The 13,226-nt window shown below is 40.6% G+C and overlaps 2 protein-coding genes across 4 annotated transcripts in view; both read right to left on the bottom strand.

Moving 5' to 3' along the window:
• The window catches only part of slc25a21 (solute carrier family 25 member 21), a 100,577-nt gene extending 96,985 nt beyond the window's left edge, over nt 1-3,592 (bottom strand). The window contains exons 1-2 of one of the 2 annotated variants that reach the window (XM_054796718.1): nt 3,383-3,592; nt 3,181-3,271 (exon numbers count right to left, since the gene is read on the bottom strand). In XM_054796718.1, coding sequence (XP_054652693.1) covers nt 3,181-3,250 — 70 coding nt within the window. In that variant the 5' untranslated portion in view covers nt 3,251-3,271; nt 3,383-3,592. The remainder of the gene's footprint in view (nt 1-3,180; nt 3,272-3,382) is intronic. The other variant, XM_054796719.1, reaches the window with a different exon arrangement.
• A 389-nt stretch (nt 3,593-3,981) lies between these two features.
• The window catches only part of plekhh1 (pleckstrin homology domain containing, family H (with MyTH4 domain) member 1), a 38,735-nt gene continuing 29,490 nt past the window's right edge, over nt 3,982-13,226 (bottom strand). For both annotated transcript variants that reach the window (XM_054796716.1, XM_054796717.1), the window contains 10 exons: nt 12,820-12,917; nt 12,531-12,708; nt 12,300-12,455; nt 11,118-11,215; nt 10,835-10,976; nt 10,577-10,719; nt 8,434-8,563; nt 8,247-8,330; nt 8,024-8,170; nt 3,982-7,248 (listed from right to left, as the gene is read on the bottom strand). In XM_054796716.1, the coding sequence (XP_054652691.1) occupies nt 7,102-7,248; nt 8,024-8,170; nt 8,247-8,330; nt 8,434-8,563; nt 10,577-10,719; nt 10,835-10,976; nt 11,118-11,215; nt 12,300-12,455; nt 12,531-12,708; nt 12,820-12,917 (1,323 nt within the window). In that variant the 3' untranslated portion in view covers nt 3,982-7,101. The remainder of the gene's footprint in view (nt 7,249-8,023; nt 8,171-8,246; nt 8,331-8,433; nt 8,564-10,576; nt 10,720-10,834; nt 10,977-11,117; nt 11,216-12,299; nt 12,456-12,530; nt 12,709-12,819; nt 12,918-13,226) is intronic.

Here is a 13,226-nt window from a genome sequence, read left to right as displayed (position 1 = left end):
GTCTCAGGCAACGCCTGTAAAGCTGAGTTTTTTCTCATAAATGTCGGACTTTATTCTTGTATGATTACAAGATATTTTTTTTCGTACACTTACGACTTTATTGTCTGAATTTCTGAATACACCAAGTCCCCAACTAACGAACACAATTGGTTCCAGACGACCGTTCTTAAGTGGAATTGTTCTTAAGTAGGGTAAAAGGTAATATTAGCAATGATATAGGTACTACATGTACGTGTATACATATACAGTATATGTGTATGTATGTACATATGAGTTTGGATGATACACACATTCGGTACACATTACAAATGTGCGAGTACTGAACGAGTCGTTCAAAACTAGCGAGTTTTTCACAGAATCGGGACTCACCGGTACTCATCTCTGTGAACTCGTTCGCTTACTCACCCCCTACCACCACTAGCTAAATTCAGAAACCAAACCAGCTCTGTGGAATCGCTAGTACTGTAAATATCACGTGACCGACTACGTTGGAAGCGTCATCCGTCACGGTGCGTACAGACGGCTCGAAACAGCCGCTAACTTGTGTATGACGTGGACGTGTAAGGAGAGCATTTTTTGTGCGTTTGTAACAGCGACCGGTGAGAGCTGGCTTTGACTTCACACTCCAGATGTCCCCAGTGTTGCTTTCACTGAAGCACCAAAGCTTCAAATCTGTTCCAGTACAAAGAAGCAAAAAGAGGTGCTGATGCAACTCCACACTAATCTATTTCACTTCAGAGCAATTTTAAGCCATAAAAATGGCCACAAGGTGGCAGAAGGCATTTGATGAGAGCTCAGTAGAGACAGTAAAAACACACATGACAGGAAGGAGGAAGTGAGAGAGAGCGGAGGAGTGCAGCGTGCAGAAGTTTACGCAATGTAGGGAAATTTTAACGCATGGGCACACGCGTGCACACACGTAGTTCAGTTCCTAACGTGAAAATTGTAAATAGTTCATGGTGTTATATTTGCAAATAAATTGTTATTTTGATGCAAAACAACCCCTTTTTGTGTTGTTCATGTTGTGGTAGAGTTGTTTAGATATTTGAGCTGTCACAAAAGCAAAACATATTTGCGTCACACTACCCTTGAGTACCATCTCGTGGCTCAAATGTGACATGATACAGTGATCATTGAACGATAAACTTAATGATGACAGTATGGTCTTACAAAAAAGTCTACATTATCGATTATCGTCGATAATTTACAGCACACTTATCGACCAGCAAAATTTGTTATTGTGACAGGCCTAGTAGAATCTAATCTTTCTTTTGGTAGGTTTATATAGTCATAGCACACAATATTCTGTGTGCCTTGAAGGATGAGTCAAAATTGTCTAAAATGGCCGCAACTGACGGGGTTGTCTTTTGAAAAATGGCTGGGATTGAATGAGTTAAGACTTCTAGAGGCAAACCATTCAGTGAGAAGGAAGGGGGGGTTGATCAGCGCTAACATTTGCGATAACCTTTAGTTTGTTAGTCATTTTAGCCATAAGATCATCGCCTACACATCCAGCCTTTGTATTCATTTGCTTGTCTGGTGTGAAGATCATTTGGGATATTTATTTATGATGTCATTTCAGTTCTTCCTGAGTGGTTTGCTCCTTTTTGCAGTAAATCATGCAGCAGCGGCAGTAGATCGCCCACATTCGATAAAACAAAGCAAAAATGGGAAAAAAAGGAGCAAAGAGTGGAGTTAATATTAATTAGGCTTAGCTCTGATTAATTATTATTATTATTTTTCACCTATATGACAAAGTTGCATCCTTTCATTTTTCACTATGTACTGTAGTCCAAGGCAGCAGCCTTTTTTTCCTACTAGAATGTCCAAGTGGGATCCTTCTGATGTACAAGCAGTGTGGAATGCACATAAAATGTTGCAAATGTGTCAAAGAAAAAGCAAATCCCAATGAATCGCTGAATTTTTGACCTTGTGCATGACGTCTGGTTCTCGTGCCACTTTTGTGGCATACTTTGGGGGTTTTCGACCTCTGGTGCACTCAACTTCTGGAAGTTCTACTGTTGTGTTCGCCCTCTCGGTCGCGGGTGCAGAGCGTGAGCTATCTCTCCGCCAGACGTTCCTGCTCACTGTTTGCTTTGGCGGACCACATGTTCTCGATGTGCTGACCAAGTTATGCAATATCAGTTTGTTGCAGGCCTTTTGGGAGGAACTAGGGGATTTTTTTTCCTGAGGTTCAAGGAGGCAAAAAGACACAAAAAAAACAAAAACAGCAAGACAATACACTTCTACTCACGTCCTGCTTTGTGTGGAAGCCATGTCAGCATACTGCAGGGCCTTGGCTCAATCCATAAAAGATTGGAATGTACGGCTTTGTGTATGTTACAGTTACGTAACAACCACGCGTTGTTCGCTGTGTAGCCGAAGCTGTGAAAGTTCCCATATTATAGTTTATTTTCACCGATTTGTGAAGTGTCAGATGTCCCTGAGTAGTGTGCAGTTTAAAAGTGTTTTCAACAACTACTGGGAACATGCCGTTTTGTGTCTGTCACTTTCATGCTAATAATGAGCTGTGTGTGTCTCCAAGAAGCGCTACTGTCCATTTTGGGCATACTGTAGACACTGTAAGGCTGCACTTGTCCAACATAATAGCTGCCACATATCACATACAACAACGTGACAACCCTTGAATTTGTCACCTGTGTGCTTCACTGCAATCACGTAAATGTTAAAATACTTAAATTAACAAATAAACGGCCTCTTAAGGAGGTAAAATAAACGACAGGTTTATTAAGAACGCAAAAACAAACACTGACACGAAGTTAACTAACAAAACCCAAGGTGTCAATAAAGTTTCTGTTTTCAAATGAGTCCACGCATGCGCATCAACGTCATACCGTGCTCGATCAGCACAAAGGGGCGGGACCTCGCAGCTGGCTGCCTGTTGCGCGGAGGAGGACGAGAACGATCCAACTTTGAGCCTCATCATCTTTGTCTGAAGGACCCGGACATCCTTCGCTAAAGATTTGTAACGGAATGTGCAACCATTATAAACATGTTCCTGTTCAAGTTTTCACGTTGAAGCCGCGTTGTGTTGCGTCACTTTGTTGTGCAACAGTTCGCGGTGTCCAGCACGTGCGGCACAAACTAGCAAACTATTACGTAATCACAAAAAACAAGTTCTTCCGCTTTATTCTTTTCCCCTCATCAGATCGGTCTTACCTGCAGAACCACCGGCGATGATCTGGTGGGAAGCCTCCCGGACGATGCCGCGCGGCTTGGGGATGGCCATGACCGCTTTAATGCTGCTCTGCTGAAGCAAACAGGCGATGTTAGCTAGCCAGCTAGCAAGGGCGACCCCGATGTGACGTCACACGATACGTTACAAAAGTCACTTTTTCATGGCAACACTTCAGCAACTAACCTATTTTTCTTGTTGTCCTGCAAGAGAAGTGGATGTGCTTCTTGCGTGGATCTTCCCTTGCTTCTGGTTCACTCCCACACGCGCGCACACACGCACGAGCTGAGGCGCAGCGCTGATGCGTGCACGGAGGGGCTGCTATGGAATCAATTACCAGAACTGTTGCAGCACAGCTCGACTCCTGTGTTTGCACCACGTCAAGCTTGAGGTCAGAACCATGACATACTCCCTCTCCACCCCCCCTCCCCAACCAGTGATCAATGCAAGACCAACAACAAAGGTCACTTTCGTTTTCATGCTGAAGTTCCCCTCCAAACTTTATTGATAACGCTTGGTTGGCACAAAACATGAGGCACACTTCCTTTTATGATCAGACTCACTTTTCATTCATTAACTGCTCCTGTATGTCCACGTTTTCTAATACAATAAAAATGTAGATACGTGCACTCTTCCTAGTGGTTAGCATGTTGGCGTCACCGTCAGGAGATCCGGGAGACATTCTGTGTTGGAACTTCTGTGTGTGTCATTTGCATGCTCTCCACGTGCGCACATGCAAAAACATGCATGTTCATTGGATAATTGTTCATTGTCCCGTGATTGGCTGGTGACCGCTCCAGGGCGTGCACCGCCTCTCGCCCAAAGTCATCCGGGATAGGCTCCAGCTCACCCATGCTGTAGAAAATGGATGGCCTTAGTGCGGGAAGGCGAGTGACCGTACTTTTGAAAATATGACCAACTGTAAATGATTAAACCAAAAATGAGGACACACATAAAAAAAATAAGTCTTGATGCCTTTCCCGTTTTATTGGAATGCGACACACAAACATACACGTCGTAACAAACACTACCTTAACACGTGGACCATGTTCTTAAATTACTACGTTAACTCACACAAGTTTGCCTGTTTAGCTCAAAAAAGTCAATAAATTAAAACAAGACAGTGGTTTGATCCAAAACGAGTTCAAGTCAACGCACCACTAAACTTCCCATAAAAATATCAAATATTATCCATAAAATGTCCTCAATGCTCTTTTTTTTTTTTTTTTTTAAAGAAGCCTTCTCACCAAATGTGTCACAACAGTGGTTCTATCCCATGTCTATAAAAAAACAACATTGCACAAAAAGTATGACTCCTAATAACAACCTAGACATTGGCGTGTTAGCCTCGATGTCCACTAGGTGGCAGCACAGAGCCAGCCAAGTAACACTACTGGGTGAGGGGGGGGGGTCAGCCAATCAGAAGGCGGCACAAAGTAGTTTATGGAAAAGTACCCATATTTGTGTTGCCCTTATGTACAGTGCAGCTTTTCCACTGCTTGGTACCAGCTTGGATTTGGTGCGGTGGCTGCTGTAAGATAGTAAACATTTCGTTGACAGTTTCATGTGCCACATTGAACTCTTCGATAAGACCAGAAAAACCTCTGTGGATTACACAGAAGTTTCTGTGGATTACAGCTGCAACACGCACGTTGAAGTTTGTGATGACATTGCCACACATTCTATGTGGATACCTGAAGGAGAGCGTATACTGCAACACCCCACAGACATTGAGGCCCTGAAGACCAACATCCATCAGGAAATTTGAAGAATCCCTCTTGAGACGTGTGGCAATGTCATCACAAACTTCGATGAGCGTTGTCAGCTGTAATCCACAGAAGAGGAGCGTGGATTGAAGATGTCATCAATTATTGAACTGTGTAGAAAACAAGAGACAAAGTGGAAAACCTTTGGTATCAAATGTTAATTTGATGTTTCTGTTACAAATCTATAAATACATTTTTTGAATAAGTTCTCATTTCAAAACTTGTGCATGATTAAAAAGTGGGAACATTTTATTGGCCCATCCTGTATTTAAGCAAATTGTACTTATTCTTGGCCTAAATGAAGCATTTTCAAGCATAAAAATGGCTAAATGATCTCACTAAATGAACTGAAATAGGGCCCTCTTATTTTCGCGGAATCACGGAATTGGCCAATAAAAAGTGAATCTACTGTTAAACGTGGAATCTGGTGGGAAGTGACGTGAATTAAATGATGTCATCGTGAGCAGAGGGAAAGTATTTCTCCGGCGTGAATGGAAACTAGTGGGGTTAGCTTGGTTTAACGGAGCATGCTCGTGCAGCTGTGTGTGTGTATGTGTGTGTGGGAACTCAGGCTGGATGAGTATATTTTCACCGTGTTGTGTTTTACCGCTTTAATGTAAGGACCATTTTACGATGCCCGCTGACGACGTGCAGGTTCTGAGTGAAAAAAGACGAGAGGCACGTTTATTGTTGCACCCAGCTCGTCTTAACCATCAACAGACATTCTCAGCACACACAACACACTTCCGGCCTTCAAAATAAGAGTGCTTGGAATTACATCTGTGACTACATCTTCCGTAATCGCAAGCACGGGTGTTAGTTTGTGGAAGATTTTGTAGCAATGTGTGCTGAGGCTGGCATCCTACATCCATTTCTCAATTACTGGACAAAATTGTCCGTTGATGTATTTCATCAATAACTGTAAGGATTTTTGCATTTAATTAATGGACATTTTATTCACTAACCCAAAAAGCACACCCCTCTCTGCTGGTAAAATAAGTGGAAAAGGTAAAAAAACGGAATTGTAAAAAATGAAAACTGAATTTGGGAAAAAATAAAAGGGATTTCATAGGGCCCTACTAAAATACAAATACAAGGCAGAAGAAGCATTGTAATAGTGAATGCAGTACAGTACTCTACATTGGCCACTAGGTGTCGGTGTTCAGTGAGACAGGCAGTAGACTCCTCACTAAGGTTCCCTAGGGAACACATTTGCTCCAGCAACAGTTTTATTTACTCTTATTCTGAAAAAAACAAGGACCTGCTAATGTGTGAATCTGTTATCTTATTTATGTCTAACTTAAACATGTCTAACAACTGTCTTATTATCTCTGATTATGTCTATTATGTTGGGTAATTGAAGTGTAAAGGTGACTATGGGGTGTTATTTCATGTCTTGAGGGCTCTAATAATGTTAAAACCTGTATTTAGAAGGTTGTGATATTCTGTTTTTGTGAAAATTCACTTACCGCGGTCGGGTCTGGAACCTGTTAGCATGTCTACATGTGTTGCTTTACAAAATATCAAAGTGACAAACTTACATACTTTCATTTTTCACTATGTGGCCCTCACTGGGAAAACCTATGGACCCCCCTGTAATGGGCCGTATTCAACCACGGAGCAGCACGATTTATTCATGAATATATTTTGGAAAAAACGTGACAGAGTGAAGACGTGGAATTTGAAGCGCAAAGTGGCGAGGGATTACTGTACGGGAAACACCGACGTGTGTTTGTTTTTGGCACTTTTAGCCACGTGGCCCTCAAATGTTGCGCAATGACGCGGAAATGCAGACTCTGCTCTGCCAAGGATCGACCCGGCCGATCAGGTACGAGAAAGAATACCTGGTAGGACCTGCATCGAGTACAAGTTGGTACCGTGCACTCCAGCACACAGGATGAAGCAGTTACGACTTGTGTTGTCGTACCAGTGCTAGCTTGTTCAGGATCCGTTTTGAAGAGACTTTGAATGATTGGTCATCGTTTTAGTCCTCCTCTCTGTGCAGTGTTCACCGTCAAGTCAAATTAGCACCACCAAGGCTCGGCAGGTGAAGAAAAAGCGTGACAAACGTCTTCCTAAATCAAGCAGCAACAATCAACTCCTTTGTCCAATCACGACGGGCATGCACGTCGAGATACGTCACAGCAACGTGGGGCCCTTGGTGGCGTCGTTCATGGCAGGGAAGTGCCTGCCATCTACGTCCCGGTGAGCTGGGGGCTGGTGGGGGACGGCCGGGTTCCAGTGGTTATTCATGTAGCTGGCCATGAGGAGGGTCAGCTCCAGGATCTGGATGCAAAAAAAAAAAATATTGAGTTGTTACGATAATATTATAAACAAATTAAATAATAAAAAAATATAATAGAACTATATTTTTACAAAAAGTCTAAAAAAAAATACAATTAACTCATGGAATACAAAAGACGTATTTATACTTTTTATATCAAACCGAACACCTGATCCCAAAATGCATTTATACGTCTTTTACCGGGGCGGTTTTGCGCAAGAGGCAAATAAAGCTGATGACGCAACTGCACACTAATAGATGTGTCACTGTCACTGCAGTTTTAAACCATAAAGACAGCCACAAGGTGGCAGAAGTTCATTTGATAAGCGCTCGGCACGGATCATTTGCATGCATTAACACACTCTACAGCAAGGAGGAAGCGGAACGGCATGGAGGAGTGTAGCGGGCATGTCTTTATGCAATCCGTCCCGGAAACACAATGCGTGAGACCTACATCACGTCCTCCTTTAGCAAATTTTTACGACAGCGCTTCTGCGATGTCACATGCGTGTGGTAGTTAATATTTCTTAAATGGATGAACATAATACTTCATATATGTAACACGTGAAAGTCATGCGTGTTCCACTTGTCGTACTGTTGTTTACAATCAACTTGCACCGTTACAAGATTACAACAATGGTTCCGTTGCTGCCGTGTTGCGCAATATACTAGAGCTATGTTTACCTTTCCGCTTTCTCATGCACTCCAAATCATTAATGCAGTTAAAAAAAATAACCTGCTTTACACCAAAAGTGCTAAAGTTGGCGGCTTGGTCACCTTTGGTTTGGCCATAGCGAACAGAAACTTCTCCACGCTCTTCTTCCCGACTCCTGGCTCCTTCTGCCGGCCGGTGACCACCATGAAGTCGTCGCAGCAGCCCCCGAAGGTGATGACCGACTGGTAGGCGTACGAGGCCAGCGTGTGCTAAATGGTTGAGAAATACATCGATGATGTTTACTTGCAACGTCAGTGTGTTTGCTGCTAGCTGCTAGCCACCGACCATGGTGTAGTCCAGCACACACAGTCCATCCTCGTTGACCGCCAACCAGGCCGGACCCTGCTCATGAGGGGAGGGGGGCACGGCCTGCAAACAAGACCACACGTATTCTTAGTGCAGAATTATACAGAGTATTATTCGTACCACGGTACCTTTGCTACAAAGTCATACGTGTATGAATCGCCCCCACCTTGACACTGAAGAGTTTGGCACCAAACAGGGGCCACCTGCGAGCCACCGTCAGGTAAATTCTCACGCACTCGGGAGCACTACACCCACGCAGCGTAGACCACTTGGCCGCCAGACGCTCACTAAGGTCTCTAAAAGGGAGATCAAGCAGATGTTAACGTTGGTACACTCAACCACTTACAGACTTCCATGCAGGTGGAAATAAAATGTTCTCAGCTCTTTCACATACATGTTAGTATTATGTTTTTTAAATGTAACCACCAGTTAGAGTATATCCATCCATCTATTTGGTAATAGCAGAAAGGACACGTACGACCAAATACAAATAGACAGAGTGGACACTGAAAGGGTGAACAAAAATACATTTCTGGGGATCATAAAAGATGAAAAAATGAGCTGGAAATCCCACATCAAAAATATACAACATAAGGCGGTAAGAAATACTTCAGTAATAAATAAAGCAAAACCTGTTCTTGATCAAAAATCACTCTGCACTCTTTACTGTTCTCTGGTATTAGCATATCTAACTTATTGTGTGGAGATATGGGGTAATAACTAGAAAAGCAATCTTCACTCGCTAAATGTACTGCAAAAAAGATCAGTGAGGATAATGCATAATGCCTCGCATAGGGAACATACAAATTCCTTATTTTTAAAATCACAAATATTAAAATTTGCTGATTTAGTAAACGTTCAAACCGCTAAAATAATGCATAAAGCTAACAATAACCTGCTACCCAGAAATGTCATATAATACTTTTCTACAAGAGCGGAGAAACATCATCTTAGGGGAAAAACTCAACTTGAAACACTTACATGCGAGAAGAAGGCTAAAAACACACAGTTACGTGGAACCAAATGATGGAAAGGATTGAGTAAGGAAGTCAAACAAAGCACCAGGATGAGCAAATTCAAAAAACAATACAAGCAGTTGATGTTTGCAAAATACAAGGAAGAAGAGTTTGAACTTGTTTTGTTATGCTTGTCTCTAGTTATTATTAGTTATTTATTATTAAACTCATAATATTTAGTGTGCAAAAAATCTTTCTTTATTCATTTTTTTTAGTAGCATGAAGTTGAAATATTAAAGTCATATTATTATTAGAAACAACAAACACACAAAGTTCTTTTTTGGAGAAAATGAGACTGCACAAAAAGTTATGTTATGAGAAGTCCAAATATGATGGGAATAAACTTTTAATAAATGTAATTAGTTTAATTTAATTGTAATTTAATTTTTTGTATTTAATTAATTAAATTTACTTATTAATCATTAATATAATATATTATATAATTACTGATATAATTTTTTTAATCACTAATTGAATTAGTTAGGAAACTGTTTAAGAAGAAAGTTGAAATAGTTATAATAATTTTTTTAACCCACTAACAACAGCATAAATGGCAAAAACAGCTGTAATTTTATGATAATAAAGTCAAAATATTAAGAGAAAAAAAAATGTATTCCCATGAAAAGAAAAGTTGTAATTTTACGGAAATAAGCTATGAGGAAAATAATGTGGTTTTCGTAGCATAGAGTTGAAATATTATGAGAAACAACAAAAAATGAGGACACCCCCGTATCAAAGGAATAATTCACTCCTACATTTGGCCTTTTATTGGTATCCGTTTGTACAGCCTCATAAGAATGACTTCCGTTCACATTATTTAGATGTGAACATGAGGAATTCATTTGAATTTAATTACAACAAATATAGACAAATAAAAATTCACATAATTGAAAAGCATTTTTTTGAGATGCTAACCTCTTAAATGTACTTTTTTAAATGCCTCAACTGAACTTCCAGTAACAATGAAAAATGTAGTGCAATGATCTATTTAGACGACTTATTTTATTTACACAATCAGATGCAAGTTGCTAGTGTAAATACATGTACACTTCTAAAAACTATTTTTAAAAGCATTTTATTTGGATTTTTTTTAAGAATATTTACTTCCAAAAAAAAACAATCTATTTTGATTATTGTAGTATTATTTTAATATTTATTATTTTATATTTATTTATTTTAAATGATTTAATCAGTATTCATTTATACATATACAAAAATCTAATTCATTAAAATTGAAAAAAAAAAAAAAAGCGATACTGAAGGTGTGTGTAGTATTTTTAGTATCGGTATGACCTGAGCTGCTCTGTGCCGCAGTTCTGCTTGTAGCGTTTTGGGTAGAAACGCTCCAACGCCTGCAGGAGAATCAGCTGAAATTTGGCTTGGGTGGATCCGGTGGGCGAGGAGGCGGCCGATCGCTCCAGGTCACCGTGCTCGACCTTTATAACGTGACAAATATTGGACGTCATGCCATGAAGCTTTGGCGGCAGTGTGCATACAGTATGTGTGTGTGTGTGTGTGTGTGTGTGTGTGTGTGTGTGTGGTCGCGTCTACCTGTGCCATGAGGGCGGCCACCTCCAGTGCCAGCTCCTTGTTGACGGGGAAATGTCCCTGATAGACGTCATCGCTCACTTGGTAGGCCAGAAGGAGGCGCTCTCGCTCCGTCTCGCCTTTGGCTTGAGAGCGAAAGCACAACCTGCGGGTGCACAGAATCAATTTGAATAAATGCATCGCGTTTGTTGTGCAGGTAGTTGGAATGTATTCACACACAGCATTTTTATCAGCTTGCATGACCAGAACCACTCGCTATAATAAGACACGTGCACGGAAATCCTACCTGTTCTTGTAGGTTAAACGTACGATCCGCGTCCCCTCGTTTTTCCCCGCATGAAGCTCCTTGAGGGCCTGCTCCCATTTGGAAATAACGTCACAAATCTGGAAGTAAAAGCCCCAACAATTACCGTAAATCTTCCAATGAGCAACACTGATAGTTGCCGGGTGTGTGGTCTACACCGGGGGTCATTTAGTCATGATCCACTTTTATTTAAAGCATTTTTATTTTCATTTATTATTTAGTACTTACATTTACATACTTACATTTTTTGTATTTATTTTTAATTATTTTCTACACTTTTATTGAAGTTATTTTTATTTATTAGAATTTTTTACAATTTTATGTAAGTCATTTTATTTTTATTTATTTTTTACATTTATTTATTCATGTTTATTTATTTTTAATTATTTTTTACACTTTTATTCAAGTTATTTTTATTTATTAGAATTTTTACATTTCTATTTAAGTCATTTTATGTTTTTCTATTTTGTTCACACTTATTTAAGTCATGTTTATTTGTATTTATTTTTGTTTACTTTTTTTTTTTTTTTACAATTTTATTGAAGTTATTTTATTAGTTTTTTTTTAATTTATGCTTTCATTTATGTATTTATTTAATTTATGTATACATTAATATTTCAGGCAAACCAAGCAAACGTATTTGATTTTTTTAAATCACCATTGTCATCTGTTGAAATATTACGACACATAATTACATGTCCAAAATGCATTTTAGAGGAATCTATGAAGGTATTTTGTCAGGAAAATGAGGAAGAACATAACTGCATGCACACAAGTAATGCATAAGTGAAAATTAAAAATCAAAATTGCACTAAATAAGACCACATATTTCAGTTATATCTGTGCAATGAATATATACCATATAGGAAGATGATTACTAAAATATTTATAGTTTTACTTTAAAAAAAAGTCAGCTGTAATCCCTCAAGGAAAGTATAAGGTTGGTCACCTTGGTTGTGCTGTACCGAAACACCCAAATGACCACCACAGTAGTTTAGGAGTAGTAAGCATTCATTCCGTTAGGGACACTAGAAAGAAAAAAAGTAGGGTCGGAACCCTCAAAAGTAGCCTCATGATCCCTACGTTCACCTCGATGGACACACTAGGACTCGGGCTGTGCTGTGCTCCTAGTTCTACTATGAGGTGACTTCTCTAAAGTCGCACCTTGGCAGACGGCAGCAAGCAGTGCTCCAAGTCTTTTCCCGAGGGGTCGTCGGTAAAGAGGGCGAAACCGGACAGCTGAGGGTTCCTCATGCCGATCCGCTGGTTCAGCGTGTTGAGGAACTCCTCCACCGTGGTGGACCCGTCGAAGCCAACCACCTCCAAGAGGGGGGAAAAGCAAACGACCGAGTCGTGGAAAAGTCAGCGTTGATGCTGAGCGAGAGGCCGGGTTACCTGGTAGGTGTTGTTCATGAAGTGAACGGGGATGCTGAAGGGCAGGGAGTGGTGGTAGGGGTTCCTCAGGAGGATGGACACGATCTCCATACGTGAGGGTTTGGCCTCCCGCTCGCCGTTCTGCAACGTTCTCTCCATGGAGCGCTGGCAGTACACGGCGTATTTGCCGACGTCGCTCCTGGGGGAAAAAACCCACTTCTCACTGCCTTCCTCGCCCACGACTTCATCGTCACGGCAGGACGAACACGCAGGAAATGCATGCAATCAGACGCGCCTTGAGGTGTCTTACCTGGGGTCGGCGTTGCGGTGCAGGTGCTGCCTCAGGTACCAGAGGAAGTGTTGCTGAGGCAGGAAGAGCGCCACACACAGCGACAGCAGCTGCCAGCACTGCAACCACAATAAAAAAACCTTTCACACAAGGACGTTCAACGTCCTGCCCCCTGGATGGAAATACCGGTATATTTCTTTATTGGCCCATTATTGGCCCATTTTCTATCAATAAATTGAACATTACGAAGAAAGACTGGGGCCACATTGAAAAAAACAAATGAGAAAAATTAGTTTTATAAAAATATATATATATATATATATATATAAACAAAAACATTAAAAAAATGAATAAAATCAATAAAAAAGGAAATATAAAAGAAATTAATAAATAAATAAAAATACTAAATAAATACAAAATAAAAATAT

The sequence above is a fragment of the Dunckerocampus dactyliophorus genome, chromosome 13 (genome assembly GCF_027744805.1).
Source record: "Dunckerocampus dactyliophorus isolate RoL2022-P2 chromosome 13, RoL_Ddac_1.1, whole genome shotgun sequence".
NCBI classification, from domain to species: Eukaryota; Metazoa; Chordata; class Actinopteri; order Syngnathiformes; family Syngnathidae; genus Dunckerocampus; species Dunckerocampus dactyliophorus.
This window is presented reverse-complemented; position numbering and strand designations above follow the sequence as displayed.